General features: G+C 39.0%; 2 protein-coding genes across 5 annotated transcripts in view; both read right to left on the bottom strand.

The window, feature by feature from the left end:
• Positions 1-1,458: 1,458 nt before the first annotated feature.
• ARF4 (ARF GTPase 4) lies at positions 1,459-13,216 on the bottom strand. Its single transcript, XM_072876135.1, has 6 exons — positions 12,853-13,216; positions 5,976-6,056; positions 5,354-5,463; positions 3,953-4,024; positions 3,300-3,425; positions 1,459-2,416 (listed from the first exon to the last, which is right to left on the bottom strand). The coding sequence occupies exons 1-6, from the start codon at positions 12,917-12,919 to the stop codon at positions 2,330-2,332; spliced, it is 543 nt and encodes a 180-aa protein (XP_072732236.1). The 5' UTR covers positions 12,920-13,216; the 3' UTR covers positions 1,459-2,329.
• Positions 13,217-16,180: 2,964 nt separating this feature from the next.
• The window catches only part of DENND6A (DENN domain containing 6A), a 29,320-nt gene continuing 21,995 nt past the window's right edge, over positions 16,181-23,505 (bottom strand). The window contains exons 16-21 of one of the 4 annotated variants that reach the window (XR_012044581.1): positions 21,096-21,149; positions 20,898-21,007; positions 20,197-20,299; positions 18,602-18,676; positions 18,152-18,369; positions 16,181-17,552 (exon numbers count right to left, since the gene is read on the bottom strand). Coding sequence is in view for 3 of the 4 variants with exons in the window: in XM_072876006.1 (XP_072732107.1) it covers positions 17,972-18,103; positions 18,602-18,676; positions 20,197-20,299; positions 20,898-21,007; positions 21,096-21,149 (474 nt within the window). In the remaining variant the exon portion in view is untranslated. Of the gene's footprint in view, positions 18,104-18,137; positions 18,370-18,601; positions 18,677-20,196; positions 20,300-20,897; positions 21,008-21,095; positions 21,150-23,505 lie in introns of those variants that run through there. The other 3 variants (XM_072876006.1, XM_072876004.1, XM_072876007.1) reach the window with 3 other exon arrangements.

The raw sequence follows: 23,505 nt of genomic DNA, 5'->3' as shown, positions 1-23,505 counted from the left end.
GTAACTCTTTGAAATATGAACATCTGTACACATGCTGTAGCTCAAAAGTGTAGTGGCTAAACAGAGCTCACCTAAACCTGAGCATTTAATTACTTAAAAGCATTTGAAAGAATTAAACCAATGAAATCTTCACCTCTACCAAACAGAATGTTTCCTTCAAGATCATAGGCCTCATTTGTTTCTAAGTATCTGCTCTTTTTTGTAAAGTCTACCTCTAACTTCTTCCTCAGAAGAGAAGATGGCATTTAATTTGTCACAAGCATTGTTTCATTTTATTGGGACTACCAATACATATTCCAGACTCATATTACAGACCAGCCACCTCTTCTGAACAAGATGTTCCTTTTCAGGGTTATTTCAAGGAACTGCATTGCTAGAAATATGCATATTAACAGCTACTGATCCAATGCATGGATATACCAACTTTGGTTAGTATGTAATCAGCAATTAATTAAAGGTGCAAGCAAAACCCTACTCACCTTACACTGTCTCCTGGGTTTCTGTTACATATTGAAGACAGTTAATGACTGTATTTCAAAAGCTCTGGAATTTTCTCTGGTTAGTTGTGTTCACAGTAACAGTACTTCCTAGAAACTTGAACCTCAGTTACAGCAGATGCTGCCTTGGAAGGTGCTCGTAACCTAAACTAGCTTGAGTTTACCAGACCTTGTCACTGGGATATCTTGTAGCAAGGATAACGAGACCCGGACTAAAAATAAGAGAGGAGCTTAGCCTAAAACTGCAACGAAATCATGCCTTGGGTTCCTAAAGACATAGAATCAATAGAACAGAATATTTCAGTTGGAGGATTGAGACAAATCTGCATCCATACAGCAGACAGACAAGAGAAAAACAGATTTTAAAAGACCCGTTAGTAGCAGTCTCAAAAACATGTTAATTTAAGCCTTTTGAACTACAGAGGTATTAGGAGGCAGAAATATGAAAGCAGACAGTAGCAGTTGCATAGAGCTGACTTTTTAGGGTGACTATCACCATTAATGTAATATTGACTAAATCCCTGTACAAGTATTCAAGTTAGCTTCCCAGCTAGCCACCAACAGAATTTGTGATTCTCCTGCTAGAACCCATGTTCATTTTTAAATGCAGATACAACTATGAAACAGACATGCATGCTTTTCAGGCAGTTCATATTTGTTTTATTACAATTTTTGTAACGGTTAGTATTTTCATATCTGGACATCTTAAAAGGAATTTTAGATTTACAACTTCAAAAGACACTTACAGAATTATATAAGTCCTGATGACAGCTACTCTACTGCGCTGTTTACAACTTTGTTGCCCACCTTCCATGTCCCGCTCTACATAGCTCCAAAGAAGTGAAAATCTGCAACTGATGGTCACATTCAAGCTGCGGGAAAGCTCAGTATATGGAAAAAGAATAAGTGATAACTTGCAGTTCAACTATTTCAGGAAACAAGAAGAGCATACACAGAACTATACATTTTATCATTTTATTAGGAATAATTTCAAGTGGGTTATGAAGAAACTAATCCATTGAGTTTGATGAATTTTCCAAAATTTCTTTATGAAGATATGTTCACCAACAAACAGTAAAACTTCAGCAGAACTATTATACACTGGGCAAAAATAGTCAGGCTGATACCAAAAAGCAACATGCAACATAAAAAAAAGATACAATATAAAGGAAGACAATCTGCTGAATATTAAAAACAACCTCAACATGAGCTCTTCGCAACCAGCACAGAACTATTCTACCCATCAAATCCAATTCACACAAAGGCAAGTTGGGCTGACAGAACCCAAGGATTAATAAAATGTTCCTCAGTGCAGAAGATTTGTATAGTGTTTTAGAGCATTTCCTTGGCTGGAACAAGCGGTATTAGGAATTCTTTTTGGCAAGGGAGAGAAATAAATACATACGGAATGCTACATTTTTAAATCAGCAGACTGTCTGAGGAATGAAACAGGGCATCAGTAAACTAAAAGTAGCAGGGAGGAAAAAAAAAATTTAAAACATTAATTTATTGGGACTCAAAAGAGTATTCAAACAGATCTTAAAGATGTCACAATAACTATATTCAGGCATTTAGGCTAACAAGGGGAATAAAAATCAGAAGATACACTTTTTCCAAGTTAAGGAGATTTTTTACCCAAGCATATTGCTACCTTTGCAACATGTAGCTCGGTAAACAATAATTGGCAACAAAATAAGTTGAAACGCTGTAATATCCTGCCCAAATATCAGTTCCAGATACTGTAATAACCAAGATGCAAACTAATTTTGTTGTAACAAGCCTAGACCACTTATATCAAACATGTCCCTGGTGAAACAGTCAGCCAGTTTGAGTTAGCGTTTTGAGAGTTCATTTGACAGCCAGTCAAGTCCCTCATACAGACCAGTTCCTTGCGTAGCACAGGTAGCCTGGACATACCACTGTTAATACAGAACACAAAGAAAAATTAAATTTAAAAACTGACAAAATGCAAGCTATGTTATCATAGTACGTGACACTCAGATACACACTCAAATAGTGTTCCTTAGACACTGTTTTGTGCTGTAAGTAGAGTCAATATTGAACAGATGGTATTTTTATAAGTTTTGAAAAGTATATATACAGTAGGTGGGGTTCAGATATTATCCAAAAACTCAGTGTTGGCCTACCAAATGCTAGAATACCATTTACTGCATCAAGAAACAAATACAGAACTTGCATTTGGTTTATATGCTGAAAACTAGCTTCTTGTTTTTGAAAGACTGCTCTTCAGGAAATGGACATGGAATTACCTAAATTAACAGGCCTCTAAAACATCTTCTATGGATACAATCTTAGTGTGTCAACATACAGACATTAAGTGAGTATTACAGAAGGATAGACGGTTTATGTGAAGCAACCCTACGTGCAGATGGAAACTTGCAATTCGGGAGCTACTAAGTTTCCTCCCATCTTTGTAGTGGTGAGAATGCAGAATGCATTTTCTCCCCCAGAATAACAAGTATTAGGAAAACAGTAAAGCCCACCACATGCTTTGTCAAACATGTTTAACAGCTGTATTTCAGTCACAGCCTGGAATATTTGTATTTTTCCAGGAGAAGGTCAGAGATGAAACACTGCAACAGCTGTACACATTGGATTATACTTCTAACTCACTTATTTTGAATGAGGACCTTAAACTATGCACTACAGAGTTGAACAGCAGGTATGTGCATCTTTCTACAGAAAGAGGTGAAAACTTTCCTTTCCATTAAAGGGAGATTACATTTATGATATACAATAAAGGAAGACAAGAGTTCAACAACCAGGAAGTCGAGCACTTACAGTTCTGTTACGCAGAGACTGAAGACCTAGTTTATCTGTCATTTCACTGATTGCCATGGCATTTGGCAGATCCTGTTTGTTCGCAAACAGAAGCAGCACTGCATCTCTCAGCTCATCCTCTTGAAGCTAACAGAAAAAATGGTCATGTTATTAAATTAGCTCAGTTAAGTACTCCAATTACTTCAACAAGTGGTAAAGAAACCTTTAGGGATTTAAGGGTTATAAACTTTTTCATTCTTGCTCCTAAAGTCACTAGTAAGTACTGAGTGAAATTTAACCCAAGAGAACTTCTCCTACAAGTAAGGAAATATTCTTTCAATAGGCTGTTTAAATTTACCAGCACCTTGCTGCTGAAATTCTTAGCACCAATTTGTTTTTCCAAAATTCTTTCTTCATCTGCTCCATTTCTATTAAGATTTTATGAAGGGAGGAAAGGTTCTGACACATTAGTAGTTCTTGAGCTAAAGCTCTCTACAGAGCTGTAGTTACAACTCAGTGCACCATGTGACCCAGAATTACCAGGTGAATACAATACACACTGTACAAACTCTCTAAAATTTTAAAATCCTAAATCTCTTAAGGAAGCTGACACACATCCAAAAATATGACAAAGTAAATATAACAATTGTATTTCAGAAGGTATCAATATTTACCATTTTCTGCAGCTCTTCTGCCGCCTCCTGGATTCTCTCTCTGTCATTGCTGTCTACCACAAAAATGAGGCCCTGTAAGAAGTTAAGCAGTTTTTCAAAACCAATGCAAACATGCAGTACTACTTTAAAAAACAAAAAACTCTTATTGAATATTGTGACTGTCCCCTCTCTTAGGTAAGCAAATTTGACAGAAATTTCTGTTTAAGCAATGCAAGATGTCTGTCTGAACAAGCACATGAGTTTCAACTGCAAAATAAAGCTAGGCTTTCTAAATAAAAGAAGTTAAATAACACAAATGTCAATTTATAGATTAGTGTGGGATTCATTAGTTTGAAAGAAAAAAAAAAAGACACCAGCAAAATTTCAGTAGCTTACCCTTTTTACTCATTGTATCACATTAAATGCAGCAAAAGAATCACAAGTGCTTCACCATCACATGTTTCACCGAAGAAAATCACACCCTTAAAGTAAGGCCTGAATGTGTTTAAAAAAGCTTGTACCAAACAGTATTTCTAATGGTATTCAAGTGTCCTCCTTACAAACACACTATTTACTCTTAAAATTTCAGTCTGAAAACTTTACATGTTATCATTGTCTTTAAGAAAACAGAAGCATCTTTTAAAAATATTTAGTAACAGGGTTGAATGAGGAACTGAAATTAAGTATTACTGTATTCACAACAGTACTTTGCTAGCTTCTTTTTGTGAATCCAGACTTCTCCATTTTTATGCACCAATCACATCCATTGTGCTGCACAGAAGTTTCTTGGAAACAATTCTATATTCAACACAGCAAAAAAACCCCACTCCCAAAGTTTCCTGATACTAATAAGCAACTTACCCTACTACTTGTGAACCAAAGGAAAGAATCACATTTATGTCACCAAAAATGACAGCAGCCGCATCAATATGAAGCGGACACTTTCTAATCAGTTGGTAACAAGATCTTTTACAACATTTTTAGATACTCAGTGTACTAAATACATTGATATAGCACAGTAAAAGCTGTCTATTTTGAGGCTGATTATAAAGAAAAGAATATGTAGAAGGCTGCTTAGACAGTAACATTTCTTACATATAAGCCAACGCCAGTTCAAACAGATCAAAACATGGATACAGCAAAGTTGAAGAGTTCCTCACAAACAAACCAGCTGCTCTGGCACATTACAGAACACTGGTAGATCCTGACGGACTCCATCCTTGCCAGGCTACACTCACGACTAGGCTTGAAGCCTTCAGGGTAACAAACCAGCTTCAACTAGAAAAAAATCTGGGCATCCTTCAGAACTTGCAGGAAGTAGTGAGGAGCCTTTCTGAAAGGAAGGGACAGAAGACAACTGTCCACATATAATGAGACTTTACAAAACAGGTCTTTTAACGACTGCCATCTTGGAACTCTTACCTGTGTGTTTTGGAAGTAATGCCTCCAAAGAGGTCTAATTTTATCTTGACCACCAACATCCCAAACTGTGAAACAAATGTTTTTATATTCTACCGTTTCCACATTAAAACCTAAAATAAAAGAGTCAAATAGTTAGAAATAGTTAATGCTAGTGTTAAAATATAATTCTAATCATGTTAAAGATAGTTACTTCCTAAATTATATTTCTCCCAAATATATATAAAATGGCTTATCAGAATTGAATTGCTAGATCAAGAAAAAAATTGACTTGAGGGGGAAAAAAAAAAATATTAATCAAAAAATCCAAGGACACCACCTTTGGTTCAACAAGTCCTTCAGCCAGAAACTGCTAGAGGTTCATAGTGTTTGGATGAAGTACTGGTACTTAATTGGTTCCTATACTCCTGAGCATCTGCTGCTGGCCACAGTCAGACACAGGATTCTGGTCTAGATGTATCTTTGGTCTGACACAGTTACGTTACGGCAGCATCAGAAAGCCCATGTTTGTCTTGATTCTTATACTAACAGCAAAGACAGCAAATCCCTACACTCTTCAGAAGCCCGTCTCTACAACACAAATTCAGAGTAACAAGAATGAAGAGAAAAGAATTGGTTGTCTTACCAATAGTGGGAATTGTGGTGACAATTTCTCCTAGTTTCAGTTTATAAAGAATAGTTGTCTTACCAGCAGCATCCAAACCAACTAGAATGAACAGAAAATTTGATTTAGTTCACAATATGAACTACAACCTGCTAATTTAAAACCATGCCATTTTACATGCAGAGTATTAGGGTTTTTTCCTAAGAAGAAACAACTTCTTAAACACTCTTAAGTCATTGTTGATATACTGCTGTATGTTTCTCCCCATCTCCTCTATCCAGCATTGAGAGAGAGAACAAGCAATGAAGAAAACAAGGTCAATAACACATTTTCATCCACAACCTACAGGCTCACAAGTTTCTAGTCATCTTTCTTAGTATTTGTGTTAATTAAGTTTTATCATTCACTTTGAAACTTTCTTCTATGTAAACCAGGATGGCTTTAAATCCCTAGCAACAATCTACAAGCAGCACGTAGTTTCTAACTGATCACGTTGGCGACTTCACACTCAAGCTGCGGAAGGTCCCACTTACTCAACCTTCAGCTAAGGCCAGTTTCACGTGTACCTGAACCCACAGGAGCTGGCACTATCAGTGGAGGACACTTCAGTCTCCCTGCTAACACATTCCTTTTGCATTGACAAAAACACATACATTAGGAAATTCCTGTCATCCCTCCGCATATATCCTAAGGGCTGTAACTCTTCTTCAGGACATCACTTCTATCCATTGAGATCCACTAGGATCCTTGCGTTAGGAGTCTCCACTTTTGATCTTTGCAGAAGGCCTTCTGCACCGAAATTTGCTCTTCTGTTTCTACAACAAAACTTAAGCTTGCTGTTTTTCAATGTAAGCTATGTGATAAATGTGTGATCTTTAAAAAACAAAAACAAAAAACAAAAAAAACCCCAAAACCCCACCAAACTGGAGCCTCAAAGACATTTTTTGAGAAGCATCACTGACATTGCAGGCATATACTGTAGTTTTCTAAAACTGTTTGTGCAACTGCTTATTGTTAGGCATTTCAGAACACGTAAGAGCAACTCAAAATACTACTCTTTACATTACAATCCAATGCCTAGCACACAAGCACCTAAATAAACAGTAGGTACTAAACACTTATCACAGCAACAGTTTGAATAAAATGTCTATTTGTGAAACTTAAAATAGTCAATAAAATTTTGCTCAAACAAAAATAAAACCCCCAAAGAATTAATTAAATAATACTTGCACAAGAAACCAAATGTTATCCTTGTTTGATAACATTCTTCAGTGTTCGGAGTTAATTTCCTTCTTGGTGACTGTGATATATTAAGCTTTAAGTGGTTGGATGACTTGACTATTAATAATACAACTGTTTCCTTAGCGTTGCAGTAAAATGGAATTCAAGATTACCTACTTATTCAGAATGAAACCAAACTCTTAAAAAGCCTCCTCCTTCTCAAGACACAAACTGCTGTTACAGCAAACTAATTTAAAAAACCCCCTATCTATAATCATCCTATATTCCGATACTGTGAACAGGATCATACATGCCAATGCAGTTTCTTTGGTATTGTCATTGTGTGTTAAAAAAAAAAAGTTGCTCTAATTGTTAGTGTCACGTAAGAAGAGGGGAAAAATAAAATCTACCATCAAAACCAAAGCTCCTTGAGGGGTAATAAACTCCCAAAATGCTCAAATTGAAATTTAACAGTTTTAAGTTTGCTATTGTCTAAGTGTTGGTCTCTTTTAGAACCACACACAAGCATGAACAAAAAAAAAAAAAAGACATGGTGCAGCTGAAGTTTCACTAGAGCTTGCAAGCCATGAAGCTGGTACATGTTAGCATTTTCCCTACACCATTAAAGTGTCAGGTAGCCTTAGAAAACCCCTCTAGCGAACTCCGAAACCCTCAAATACTCCATCTATGCTGAAAAACAATGTTTTTAATAGCACAATGCTTGAAGCCCAATACTATTCTCACACAGCTCAGCTTCAAGTGAGCATTTGTAGGATGCCTTAGATATTTGCCAGAAAACATAACGCATGTACATGATATATAGCAAGTTTTCCCAGTAAATGAACATTAAAATCGTTCAGTGAACCAATTAAAGCTACACATACTCACAAACTCTCCTCCCACTCCCCAAAAAGCCCTCAAACAGTTATCAGTAGAACAAACACTGACAAGATTTGTTAAAATTAGCAATGAAAGAAAGATGGCTTTATCTACACAAATAGTTTTAGTGTATTTAGAGGCTATAGTAAAGATACAGATAAAAACAAAGGGAAAAAAAAAGCTAATTTCAAAGAATATACACAGGGTATCAAGAACCATTTGAAGATATGACTCAGAGTTAAGAAATTAGACACTAGTCAAGAATTGTAAACTATTTGCTAAATTTAAGAAATTATTGCCCCAGTTATCCACTCTGCTCCTGTGCCAGGACCCACCACCACCTCAATGGCATTGGCAGAAGGCTACATTAGTTTTCAGGCACAAAGCCCAGAGACTTTGCTTAAACCCACTCTTATCCACAATTCTAATTAAGCTGTTGGACTTTGCACTGAGGCAGGCTGAGTTACGGATACGTTTTCTTCTTCTGACTCCACACTTGAGAGCACAGTTTTTAACCGAGGGAAGGCAACTGCTACAAATCACCATGACCTTATTTGCAAAACCTGCCTCTTTTAGCCAAATTGCACGTGTTATGAAGTCTAAACAAGCAATAGTCATCAAAACCATAGCGTCCATTCACCTTCTTACTCCAATTTGCTATTTACCACCCTTTTTAGAACACGAAATTTCAGAGCGCCAAATCACATTTAATCTTCTGAGCTGCTAGAAAGTATAACTATTGCTTTTAGTAGTCCAAGAATAAACACGTTTACATTTGCTCTGGAACACTAAATGTAAATCTATGAGCTACTTCCATATCAAAGTTTAAGTTGATTTAACTATCAAGATTAAAACCTAAGTCTTAAATCCCCAAATAATGTAAGGTATATTTCCCATTCTACATTTTCACCGAATCCATTGCCTCACTGACCATTGACAAGGCCAAGGTGTAAGAATCTGGATGCAGGGTATGACAGTCAGCAGTTGTACCACAAAGCATTAAAATTACAATAAAGTACAAATGGGAAGCACAGACTTGCACTTGCAACCATGTATCTTTAAACTGAGTCAAACATCCTCTTCCTCTCACTGGAAAAAAACATCTACAATGCTTTCAGTTACTGTTAAAACCACTGTGGTTCTAACCCCTTTACTCCTCTTAAGAGTGTTTTATTCACAGTCTGTCAGTCGTGTTTCTAAATCTCAAGCTTGTAGTTCACTTGCCCCTGGGAACACCACCCCTGTGACCACACCACATTCCTCACTTACCAACTTCCTACTTTGATCATTGGGGGCCAAATATCAAGCTGCCTCAGTGCTCATAGCACAGAACTTCACATAAGTTATAGATGCAGAAAAATTGAGAATTGACTTTTCAAATGGAACCCCCATCAAGACCTATAGGTTTTGGTTGTCAGATTGAGATTTCCAAATTTTACTATAGAATACAGCATGTTGCTGCTTCCCACATGAACATTTCCCACAATCAGAGAAAGAAAAAAAAAAAAGCTTCTACTGCATTTAACTGATTCATGTTACAAACAAAAGCCAGCTTAAAAAAATAAAATTAACGAATCCCAATTTACTACAGGTTTGTATTCCTTCACTCTTCTTTTACCTTTATACTAGTTCTCTCAAAACTTGTCTTATTTATCCTTTACGTACTATTCCTCTTTCAGGTTTTGTTTCAATTGGGTAAGTCTTTGGGGGACATGAAGGGGTCATTCTCAATAGCTTCTCAAGAAAACACACACACAAAAAATCCAACAGGGTGCAAACCAACAGTGCTTAAAAAACAAACAAACCAACCAACCCAGCTAAACAGTTTTGTGCTGTATGGTGACACAATTCCCAAAGAATCGGACAATTTTTTTCCCAATGTATTTAACAATTACCTTTGTATTTGAAGCTCCTGAGTAGCTAGTATCTCAGTTAACACTTGCACAACTACACCAAGACACAGAACACTAGATTATGATACTGAACGGTGTACAATGAATCAGTAACTTTTCGTTTTTAAGCACAAGAAACTACGAGTGAAGTGTTTTACATGTACCTGTGGGGTTAGGACTCAGTTTTTCCACTCTAAAGCCCTGGTTTGCCTAGTCTAACTTTAAGTCACTCAATCCTATCCTACAGTTACTTCTTTTCTTTTCCCTCATGTTACTTCCATCTGTAAAGAAGACACAGGAATTATTTTGCATTCATTTCCTCAGAATCATGTTAACTTAGTATTCCTGAAAAATACTTAATTATACAAGTGCAGTTTCTTAAAAACAAAATTTCAGTAACAGTATACAATTAAATGTCAACCTTTTACCATAAATATAGTTTGAGAATATAAAAGATAGTGTGTCATGTTTGCTGTTGGTAATGGTACCTGATGAGAAATATCCAAATTCTGCAGAAGTCAATAACACAAAGTGTGTCTTAAGAGCTAAATTAATTCTACTTTATCTTGAATTCTGCAGAAACTGAAGAAAGCTGTGAAAGGGAAGTTTGAATTATAATTTAATAATCTGCTCATTATCAACTCACCCATGTAATATTTTCCCCTAAATATTTCTCCATAAACACCTTACCCCATAAAGTTACTTCACTGGTATACTACTTAAATGCCTCGCCTTGTCCAGCTCATTTTCAAATCATGAATTGAAAATTATCACCTTCAGGAAAGTTTAATTCAGTCCCAGTATTCATTTAGACATCTCTCCTCAAAGTGCTGATACATAACGTAGAATGCTATGAAGAACTTCTTTTCCATGTTACAGGTATAAACGAATTATGTGATCTCCAATATAACATATTCTGCTTCTAAACATCCAATTTAGGTCCTTTGATACACTCTCATCAAAACATAGCAAAAGTTTTACCCTCTTATACTACATAACAAATATGGTGCAGTTTCATACTCTATCCAGTCCTGTACTTGAATATAATCCATGCCTTAAAATCAAAATTATTCAAAAAAAAAAAAAGGAAAGAAAAAAGATGCAGTTGAACCAACTGCTAGAAAGTGCAGCTCCCTAACTCATATCTAACCTAAATTTGAACTAATTACCTACCAATGAAGAAACTAAAGCCTTGCAAGCTGTTTTGATCTGTATGGCATTGGTTTCCTGTTTTCATTATTTTGCAGAATGCAACAGAACTACAAATACCATAGACACTATCTCATCCTACAGTCAACCTCATCTGAAGATTTTGTTTCATTCATTTAGAGTCATACGAAGAGTCTGGCTGCTAGGGAGACAGTCAAATCACTTCCTTGAAACCAGCAGATGTACTAAGTTGTCTCAAAGACAAAAATCACTCAGGTTATTTTGAAATGGATGAGAGTCTCTAATTTCAAGCAGCAAAGATACAATAAAAATTACTGTGCATGTAATAAAGAACTCTGTCATCACAAAATGTACAGAGAACATGGAAAATTATAATTTAAAAAAAGCTGCATTATTGTGTCTGCTGTGCATACACAGGCAGCGTGAAGGATGAGGAGTGTGCTAGGAAGTTTCACAGTTAGGACCCAGTCCCATTGCTGGCTACACTGAAACAAGCACTTCATGTAATTTCTTAGGACAAGCTCCTTCAGCCTATGGCCAGGAGTCAAGTCCCCTTCACTTCAGTAACAGCACCTGAGAAAAATGTGGGGGTTAAGATCTGTTTGTACCTAAAGCTTGGGGGGGCTGGGTAGGTGGGTAGAAGAAGGCAGGGAAGAGTCGAAGGGGAGGAGGAAATAGCGAATGCAGTATGCACTTGCTTTGACCTTTTGAACCATAAAGTGAGAATCTTCAAGAGCCACTGGCTTCAACTCTTACACAGTCCACGTCAAGAGACCTGAATCTAGTTCCAAATAAATAATTACGGGCAGACAATAAAACTAAGTAAGCACTGAAAGAGCAACCCATGGGGTTTCATGGTTTTATACACGAGGTAAGTACAGGAAAATTTAAGGGCACAAATGCTATACCGAAACGTCCTTTCACACGAGTCAGAGATACAGCCACCTTAGTTACCGAAAATCGGCCATTATACGGCAATTTCTTACGCTCTTGGTGTTCAACACACCAGGCTTTGTCACATCCCGTTCCAGCAGCCACACTGCCCGGGCAGGACCGGCGTCTCCGGGCCGAGAGCACAACCGCAGCGCGGGGAAAAGCGGGGCGCAAACCCCGCTGGCCTCCCCGGAAAGGGACACCCCCTCGGCCCTCGGCGTCCTCCCCAGCAGGCGGGCACCGGCGGCACCTCCTGCAATTTGATCTTTGTTCGACATATTGCTCTGGCTCAACGCAAGCGGAAACGCAGGTGCAAGAAGGGCTGAAGCCCCGCACGCCCCGCTGCAGACCCCGGAGAGCGCGGGGCTCTGCCCCTCCTTGTCCAGCGCAGCCCCGACCCCCGACAGCGCGACCGGGGCGGGGGGCACAAAACAGAAGAAGACGAGAACACGGCGGAGGAAAAGGAAGGGCAGACATAACCCGGTCCCCACCCCCTTTCCCCACCGCTCCTTCTCTCCCCTCCGCTCGTTCACTTTCCAGCGACCCCGCAAGCCCCGAGAAAAGGGGACAGAGAGGTGTCCCGTCCCCCGCGCCCCGGGACGGGGCAAAACCCCCCCCCGCCTTCAGCCCGCGGCGCCCTCCCGCCAGCCTCCCCTCCCCCCCGCCAGCGGGACGCGTCCGTGAGGGAGCGGGCCGGCGGGCCTGGCGTCGGCCTTGGCCGGGTAGGGCGCAACGGCTGCGGCGGCAAGGCTCCGAGGGGCCGCGGCCGGGCGGCGGCAGCGTGCCGCTGTCCCCCCCCTTACCCATGAGGATGCGCATCTGCTTCTTGCCGAAGAGGCGCGAGAAGAGCGAGGAAATGGTGAGGCCCATGGCGGCTCCGGCGCGGGGCTGGGCGGCGGCGCAGGGAGCGGGAGGAGTGCGGAGAGGAGGGAGGGAAGGAGGGAGGGGGAGCGCGGATCGGCGCCCTGTCTGCGCTCACAGATCCCTCCGCGAGCGGGAGGCAGGCTGCTGAGGTGCGGGGTTCGCCCGGCGGCGCCGACTTATAAGGCGCAGGCGGCAGCAACGACGGCGGCAGCTGCTGCTCTGTGACCGGGGAACCTCGCTCGCTCGTTCTCTGCCACGTCACGCTCGCCACGGCCGCCCCGGCTCCAACGCGGACAAAACCACGTCACGCTCGCCACATCCCCCGGCCGCGGAACCACCCTTCGCCACACGGCCCGGGCGCCCAACGGCGGCGGGGACTACAACTCCCAGCAAGCGCTGCGCCCGCTCCGCGCCGCGCTCGTTCTAACGGCTGCCGCTGGCGCATGACGGGGGATGTAGTTGCAGGTTTCCATCCCGCCTCGCCGCCGCTTCCGGCCGCCCGCGGCAAGGCAGAGCGCGGCATGCCGGGAAATGTAGTCCGCCGAGCGGCTCCTCAGGCTGAGGGCGAGGCCCAGCTCCCCGGCGCCAACGGCCGGGCCCGCGGCAGCGCCCGGCTTGGGCCAGAGTGCCTCTGCTCGGGGCACGCGTGGCCCTGGCTCGCCCCCAAACCCTAGTAATTCATCTCACTGCAGCTCACGCTCCCCTGTGCTTAGGCTGAGGCGTGACAGCCACCAGGCTCTTCTCCCCAAGGGCCAAAGCACAGCTGAGAGCAAGAGAAGTAGGGGTTTCAGGGCAAAACAAATCCTCAGAGAGCCCCCAAATACGCCCTAGTAGCAACAGAGCCAGGTAATTAAAAAAAAAAAAAAACAAAAAAACCCCAAACTCTATCACATGAACACTGATTACTGCAGGATCTTTTTCTTACATTGTTTCTATGACATGGACCCTCTACAGAGTTCTGGAGGCTGCCCCGTCAAGGCGAAAGAGCGGGATCATGGCACCGCAACAGCATCCCCTTTCTTGGCCAGGAAGCGGCAGGCAGATACAGGAATGTAACATGGGGAAAAAAGCAAAACGAACCACGGTTCCTTAGGAACATGCCATTTTTTGAGATGTATGCTTGATTTCACAACCAGCTGTAACAGCTGCTTTCACAGCTACTGTAAAAAGCCCACAGTATAGTGATAATTAAATTTGGGGCAACATAATATGAGCTGCATTTAATACCTAAGTGATTGAGCTCCCTAGCCCAAGGAAGCATTGGTTCAATCAAAAGCCCTAAAAATTTTCAAGGGATTATAGCCTACTTATGCCAATTAGAAACTACGTCAGTACACAATAGCTAACATTTTTCAAACAGAAGCTATTTACTTTTTCTCCATTAAAGAAAAATATCTTTAATCGTCTTGATAAAGAGACAGTCCTGAACCAGATCCTAACAGTAGGCTACTGTGAGTGAGACTCACCTTAGGCTGTTTTTCTCTTACATGTCATGTTGAAAGTCTTACTGAAGTTTAAATTATGTTATTCTGAACCAAAAATCTCTCTTGAATTACAATTGGAAGTTGTATTTTTATAAAATTTAAGTTTCAAATAAGTAATATTTTAACTTAATCGAGTTAGAGCCCAAGATATTAACATGATCCTGAGCAACTATTAGATTTTAATTTCCTGATAGTTTTAAGGAGTCCAGTCTTCCAATACTTACCTATTTTCTCTTCAGAGCACTCAGTATTTACACCCTTTTTTGGCCAGGAAAGTTAAACTTCACTGAACTTAGCTGAGGGTTAGTGTACTACAAAATATTTGAAGGACTCTTTGACTTAAGTTACTTTCTAGACCTCCAAGCTGGCATACTCTTACTATAGCTAGGTCATTAATAGATACCTTTCATTATTTCAGTTGTTTGAGTACAATCTAACAAACATTTGCTTTAGAAGTGATTGTCAATAATCAAAGTTTCAACATTAATATAAGTGGTTGCTCTGCATAATCATACATAACTATTATTCACAAAATACTTTTGATCCATTCTCCTCTATTCAGATCATGGCTGTTAACACTATTAAAGGACTAGCTGCACCTTTACCACATTTGCCTGCACTTTTATCTCATGTTTTGGTTCTTGGCATTATTTTTTTGTTGTTTAAAAGAAATTTGAGAAGCCTCAAAGCTCATGCATGTCCAGTTTACTCTCCTGTTACACTGAGGCAGTCTTAACTTCTTCTGATGACCCAGTTGGGGCCCTTGATCTTTAGCATTTCTTTACTGAACAGCTGCTACCTCTTTTCTAGGACCCTTCCTAATCATCCAGGTATTCTCTCCTTCACTTAGGGACTTTTTCTCATCCTGGTCCAAACAATGTGTGTGTGTGTATGTACATACTTTGTTTTGTTTTGTTTTAAAGTCAGATGAAGACTGAGGCAAAGCTACTGAAACTAGTAATTTTTTGCACTGTCCTTTAGCCATCAAGCCTCAGATGAATGAGGGTTAGCACAAGCTCTTTACCTACATTTTAAGCACATTGAGTTAAGAACAAAACCAAACCAAAAAACAGGGGTGGGAAAGTTCCAGCTCACCAAGCTGGCAACTACTTTCTGCAGCTGATGCAATTCCTCTGCTGCAAGACTATGAACGGCTGAAGCATCCCTAGTCGAAATATGCATGCTCAGTGTAAAAGGACTGCAGGGAGACAGGACAAGATCAGAAACCTGCAATGAGGAAAGACCGTTCCTGTTTTAGTGACTACATTTTGTCTAGACTTGTAGTTATAGGTTAAGGTCCTTTGGAACCACCATTACTAAAAGCATTACAAGTCACTGATGAAGATAGCGAACAACCCAGTACAACTTCTCTTTTTGCGTTTCTTTTGAATGAGATTCTAATTCCGTTTAAGCATCTAGTTATTCAGGAATTTAAACTAATACCAAATCCATTAAAGAAACGTGAATTGAGCTTTGCTTGCAGCCTACTTCCCACTACCACGTTTCTCAAGGGCCTCTCAGATGCGTACAGGAAATAGACTGAAGATTGGATAAATTCTGCTTGGAAGCCAGTCCCTGCCATTTCTTTTCCTGAGGATGCTGCAGCTCTGTCATGTTACAGCCATGATGTATGATCAAACTACAACAGCAGTCCATCACATCAGGTATTTCTGGTCACCTGAGGGGTACAGCTTCATAACGTCAGACGAAGCAGCAGTCTCTACAAGCTGATGAACAGCTTTGCTTACAAAGGAGAGGGGAGAAACAAACAAACAAATCACACCCATGATTTAAGTCACATAACTTCCAAAGAAAAAAATAAAAATCAAACCCTTTATTTCCTTTTACAAAAATACATATTTGCAGTCATGTGATAGTTATCATAGTTGTTACCAGTTTACACGGTTCCAAGAAATGACACAGTGCTCCAGGTTAAATGTTTAAGATAATTTAGTATAAGAATGGCCACTTATTAATTTCTGGATTAGAAATGCTATTTGTCAGGGTATGCAAAAAAAAATCTGCAAGTTAGAAATTAATGCTGAAGTGGTGAAGTTTCAGTAACATAATAGATACATTAAACTTTTGGTCATGAGTAACTGTATACAAACCATAACAGTATTAAAATACATATTTTCATAAAAATACCGTTGTGACACTTTATATCTAAATAAGACATTTTTAGAAAGATGGTATGAAATATTTATCATACAAAAGCATATTCTTATAGCAGGATTATGTTGTAAGTTTAAAAAAATTCTATCCGAGCACTTAAAAGCAGAACTTTTTTTTAATAACTGTGATCCACTTGTCATACAAAAGTGTATGCTGTCTGTACACTATAGCATTAAGTTTATTCTACTTGAAACTGGTCTAAGTCCAACACTGCATGTGGAGCAGCTGAGTTCTTATATACCACTGAAACTTGTTCAAGAAGATAAACATCACATTCTTGTTGCTTAATATGCAACAGGAAATTACTCTTTATGCATGTCTCCTATATGCATATACTGAGAATAATTTCATGCTACAATCTTTTCTTGCCACAGTTTGACCTTTCCATAGGTTTTTTTCGGCTGAAGCCAACATCTTCTCCCTCCAGCCCCATTACGTCCTCAAACACCCTTCTGGTGTAAGTAAAAAATAAAAAAAAAAATTTATAACAGGAGCTGACTGCTATGATCTCCAACTGAAACAGACTGTATAGCAGTTAACTCTATTGAAATCACTGATTTTAAAATCCGTATTAGAACACCACTGTGTTTATTTCCTGTGATGAATACTGCTTGCTTACATTTACACTAGTAATCCACTTTAAATCCTGAATGTCAGCAGTTGAAAACCACCAATTAGTATACAATTACTTTATATTTAAGGCATGTGAGCAAGAGCACCCTAATTAACTGACACTGAATGGAAGAGACTTCTCTTCAGGAAATTTGTCAGCTGCCTTCTCTTCTTTAAAGATGCTAAATTAATATGGGTTTAGAAAGATGGTAAGAAGCAGAAAGGAGGAAAGTTAAGAACCGATCTGATTATTTCAGCTGTCCCTGAAACAGTTTTGAAAGCAATGATTTACCAGTAGAATACCTCAACTATAATGTATTCTGACCAAGTCACATAACATGCCAGTCGGGCTTATCACTAGATGAAAACTAAAAGAAAAAAAAAAAAAAAAAAGAAAAGCAATCAGATACTACATCAACAGGACAGTACAAGATCAATATTGCTTACCCCTGAGTTAACAGGACTGGGTGTAGCAGCACCAATTAGAAAACATTCTGCAATGCCAGCACTGCACTGTGGTCCTATACCATGGTATAGTTTCATATGCCCACAGATTTTTCTTTAAGAGCACTTATTTCAAACATTATTAGACACAGGAAGTCCTTTAGTTGCATTGGTATTTAAGTGGAAAAAACAGTGAAAATAGTATAGTGGGCTATACTATTAGTACAGTCCCTTTGTAGTGTTAACATACTGTTTAGAGCTGTGTTCCCAAGTTGGTAAGCCACTGCCTTCTGTGGAACTACATTTGCCTTTTGCTTTATGCACAACAAAAGCCCAGTAGAAATCATGTTGTGCCAGTTTTGAGCAAGATATCCTGTAAGTCGTCTGGAAGTGCTAGTATAATATCATTGATGTGTGTCTGCAGCTTTTTCAGTGTGTCAGTTTTCACAGGAAGATGTTCTCTGTCAGCCTGCAACTGCAAAGGTACAATAAAACATGATTTCTACTAAAAATGCAAGTTTACCTTAAGACACGCCAAAGTGACATGTTAGCGAATCTGGGAAATGAATTCCTCATTTGCCGACTGAGTAGGGATTTGGACAATAGCAGGTTTCCTCAACAACCACACAACAGCATGAGCCAACGCTGATTTGGCAGTAATCACAACAAAGTTGGTTTTTCTTCTTCCCTGAGGATTCAGCCTTGCTCCCACTCAGATCAGTCACAAAGTTCCAACTAGTTCTAAAAAAACAAGATCAGTACAATGCTTCCAACATAGCTGGACGATGTTGGGAAGCTACCTATCTCTTCAGTCACGGATGAAATGAACTGGTTTTGTTTTAAAAACCAGAATGACCAATTCCTTGAGCTACCTAGATCTTAAATATTCATTTAAGTACCTGTAAACACAACTATATAATACTTTTATCTAGTTGTCAGGCAAATTTGAGCCACGTTCAATTCACTTACTTACCAGTTTATTCTTTAACTTTAAGACAAGATCCACTGTTTCTACTTCAGTATGCTTCTGACTCCAGAAAACCAAGTTCTAAAAGAATAAAAATTAAGCATTGAAGTATTAATGGTAACATACATAATTTTCAAAAGTAGTATTAATTTACACAATGTTCAGAATGGGTCTTCTCCTTTTCCTTACTCTCATGCCATTTACTAAACTCATTTTACTCATGTACTGTCCCTACTGTGAACTGCAAAAATCTGCTTTATTTGCATGTTTGCCCAGGACTTAGCATAACAGGATACTCGGACACAAACACAATACAAACAAATAATAATAAAAAAATAATGCCAAGCAGGCTTAGTTTCAAAAATAGCATCTACAATACAAAATGGCAGTGAATGTTCACCAAATCAGATCTGTCAGCACCATGAAATATTAAAATAGTGCCAGGCAGCTCTTCTTGTTTCTAGGGCATTAAAGGAGACCACATAGTTGATAACTAGTAAAATATACTCATTAAGTGAATTTTCTTACAGAAGTTCTGTTCCCCTACCCCTTTACCATCCACCTATTAAAGACATTTGCTCACGTACAGAAAGATGTTACCATTTTGATCAAAAGAAAAAGCTAATAAGGAGCAGAGCCAGTAATAAATTTGTGACACATTCCCTTTTCCTTGCAATAAGTTAATGTCAAATATAGTTGGCTAGATTCTAAGTGATGTAATTCACCTAGCTTTTGCCCTGCAAATTATTTGGGCTGCTCTATTTGAACAATCTATTTGGGCTGCTGCAATGTACTGTTTGGGAATTGATAAGGCAAGGGATAAAAGAAAATCAATGGCTTTTTTAAAATATCCAGCGCATTTTGTTTGTTTGTTTGTTTTAAAGCTGTGGTGTTGACTTACTTTTTTTGTTCTTCCTATTCCCTCTTTAGCTGTACAATCTCTTCTCCTCTTGCGATACCTTTCTTTATCAGTTGTTCCAACTCAAATTATACTGATACCCACTTCAGCTTCTTAAGTAAAGAATGGATCTTACAACAGAAGATAATTTATGTGGCATTTTGTTATGTATCAATAAAGAGATTTCACTTCTCAGCTTCCAATTACTACAGATCAGTTGTAGGCTTATTTACTATCCATATCTAATTAGCTGTCAATTTTCTACGGTACTCACTCAGTTGATAGTTTGTAGCTTTGACAGTACATCACAACTAAAAATGTGTTGTCAAATGAAACAGCAAGAAAGGAAGCTGAATGAAATAACATTATCAAATAAGAACAAAAACCTTTTTTGGGGGGAGGGAGAGGGGCAGATATTCAATTTCAAAACACACAACTCCACAAAAAAGGACTAAAGATACATTCTACGAATGATGACAGTCGTTATAAAAAAGTGAACTGTATTTCATATTGTTCTCTTTTGCTATGTTAGTTCTAGCTTGTACTTGGTTAACAAATTAATGTTTTGCTAGATCAGACTTGACAAAACTGTCAACATTTTTATGTTCAACCAGTCAAAACAGCAGGAGTAAAACTGACTTGAGGGAGAATATATTTTTATTACGAGATGATAAACATGATCATAAGCACACATTTTCCTAACCTCATTACAGAGTGCTTCTAAATGAAGGGCCTCCAACTTCTGTGTCATTTCTTTCTGCCGGCTCCTAAACCAACCATCGAAGTTGGGTGATTTCAAAAAATGCCTGGTAAAACACCAAAGCAAAATACATTTTATATTTGAATTACAACTTTGATAACACTTTGTTTTCTACGTCATCAAATGTGAAGTAATTATGTTTGAGGTAGAAAAAGATATTAGGACCCTTTCTCTGCTTACTTTCAAAAAAATGTAATATTCTGAAGTGGAGCATAACAGGTGCTTCTATAAATCAAGACAAGGACTGAGAAAATAATGTAAATAAAAGGGGTCTGAAAGACAATAAAGATTAGGAATTTTGTCAGGAAAAAAGCAAGGCTCAGAAATATCCTCATTTTTATCTTTGTGTTTGATTGGAAGGAGGAACCAAGTTAGAATGAGAAATAAAACCGCAAATAATACTGGTGTAGAGAGACCTGTAGTGTTAGTAGCATCTTACGAAAACCATTAACAGGTTACAGAGAAACAGATTTAAGTGAGTAAAGTCTACTAAGCACTATCAATTCCTATTAAAGCATCTATTCTAAAAGTAAGTCATACTCAAATCAATACTGATGATAAGTTTTCTCAGGAAAAGAGCATTCATATTACTGATTTGTCTTCATTTATATAATTTAAATTTTTATGCTGATGAAAGAAATTACCTGTAAAGTCCTATCCAGTCTCCTTTTAAACCTGATGTGAGCTGTGGTCCTGCTTTTTCCAGTGTCTTCATGAAGTCATCTTGGCTAAACTGCCTCAGCTGTGGTGGACTCTATGGAAAGAAAAAAAGAGTCATTAGCATACCATAACTGCTTTCTCTAATCATCCATTTCCAGCTCATTCAGATTATATTTCCTTACCTTCCATGGTGATATGCATTTTTGCAAAGGCATTAGGCTTGCCACATAACGTTCCTAGGGAAAGGAAGAAGAAAGGTTGTTTGCATAACCAGTATTAAAGATACACAGTCCACATGTATGTTTACTTATCACTTCTGACCACAGCATTTTCTCTTCTAAGTATTGGTACAGGGTGGGGTCATGCATATTTACCACATGAGAGCATAAGAAGGAGCTTATCTAATACCATTTGTATTTCCCAACTACAGAACTTTACATCAGCAAGATTCAAGAAGGACACGAGGGAAAGGAGGACAGGAAGCAAACATATATATGGAATACATATATCCTGAACTCCAGCCACCAGTAAATAATCTCTCTTTTCTTTGGTGACAGTCCACAGGTACCTTCATATCATGGGCGATTCCAAACAGTAATCCCACTTTGTATCAAGTATTTGGAAGTGATTTTCAGAGTCCCTCACACAAACGTTAAATACAGAACTAACCTACAAAACGCGGTATCAGCTGTGGGCATCTCCGCAGTAGCACCGCTCGGCAAAGGCATGGCTAGAGCCCCAAGGGGCTATCTCGGGTATGAGTAGGGGAGACATTTCTCAGCAAGGCCACTGCTGAAGCTTAAGGTCTGACGACAGGAAGCAGCTCCGCCTTGCCAGCTCACACAAGCACATCAATACAAGCTGCTATACATTTTGAAAGTGTTTGTACACAAATGGCCATACATTTTGATCTGTGAACATAATCAGCTTCGATAACATTATGAAAAGTCTAGTTCTATCTTTTGAAAAAACTAAGGACCCCCGCATATACTTTTCTGGTGGCAGAGAATGTAAAGGGTGATCTCACCCTATAAATTTAAGATTTATGACAGAAAACGTATTACGTTTCTTGCTTGAAGTGAAAGTTTGAGCAAGATGGGAGAAATGCCAGGGAAAGGTTTAGGTTCACCCTACATGTCCATCCTGTCTCAAAAGAACAGGAGAAAGGCAAATTTTAAGGAAAAATTCCTCTAATCATTAACACCCAAGGATAAACAAGTGTCTAAGGATGTGCCAATTCTTGCAGACAGAAATTGGACCTGATCATGCATGCTCTGAAATGATGAAAAGTTCAGGTCATCCACAAAAAGTGTTCACAGAGCTCAGAACGGGGCAGCTGATATGTAAACACCCAATGCCTGAGGTATCACTTCCCAATTTTAACCACTTGCCCAGAGAAATGACTTCACTTCACACAGAACTTTTTGGGTTGGTGAAGTCCATCATTACTCTGACTTCATACCTCCAAATGCTAGGTAAGAGCATATTAGAACATATTTATCATTACCTTAATGCACAGATTAGAAAACAGATGACAAATTTCCATTTCAGTGCAAGTCAAAGCCTACAAATCTGCATGGATTCAGCAACCTAAACACAATATTCATTTGTCAGCATAAAGGTATGTCAGGAGTCTGCAAACGCTACAGCAGGATTTCAATTTGCAGGACAGGTAATTTTTTTACTATTGCATTAGATACAAACTCCTATTTTAAAATTTGTTTCAGCAAATCAAGGTCTCTGTCCAGAAGAAAAAAAAACCATAAATCTGGAACATTAAGCATTCCAACAAATTCTGCTGACCGGTTAGAAATGCGACAGAATTTGCCCCCTAACTTTGGTTTAGAGATTTGAATTGGTGAAGTACCACGTTTAGAGAGCAAAACACCAGATATCTGCCATTTCCAGAATAGCATGATGCTGTACGATATTCTGACCAACTGAAAAACTACTCTCCGTGTGACGCCTTGATATAAAGTAGATATATCTCAACGTTCAATTATAGTCTCTCCTTTGTAAAATTGTAATGACATCTTCTAGAGTCACCTGAATTTGCAGAGTTTCCTCAGAATCTGTTTTATTGCACCCAAAACCAGAAGAAAGTATCACCTGATAAAGCAAACTCCTGTGAGAATCATTCTTTTACAGGAACTGCATATAGAAACTGCTGGGAGGAAAGCAGAAAGTCTTGAGATTTGCTCTCTAGAAACCATTCTCATGAGAGACTGAGGAAAAACAAACCAGCTTATCACTAATAGACAAAGATAAAACAAGAAAATCAGAAGGAAAATTCCTGAACAGAAATTATGGTTGAAGAAACTACATTCCATTAGTCTCATTATGAACCTTCAGATTGCTGGACTCATCTCTATTACAGTTTAGAACAAAAACTGGAGGCTCTTCGCTGAGGTTGATTTAAAAAAAAAAAAAAAAAGAAAAAGAAAAACACAAAACTCTGAAAGCTTTCAATGTTGTTCTGGGATTTTCCCCCCAGATGTAGAACTATATCAGGTTTATGGCCAAGCAGAGCAGGACTGAGAAAGGGCACATAATCATGAAAGTGTCTTACACTCTAAAACCCAAGGCTTGCAA

This window comes from Ciconia boyciana, chromosome 11, assembly GCF_034638445.1.
Source record: "Ciconia boyciana chromosome 11, ASM3463844v1, whole genome shotgun sequence".
Classification (NCBI taxonomy): domain Eukaryota; kingdom Metazoa; phylum Chordata; class Aves; order Ciconiiformes; family Ciconiidae; genus Ciconia; species Ciconia boyciana.
Note: the sequence above shows the minus strand (reverse complement) of the source record. Positions and strands in the feature narration are given on the sequence as shown.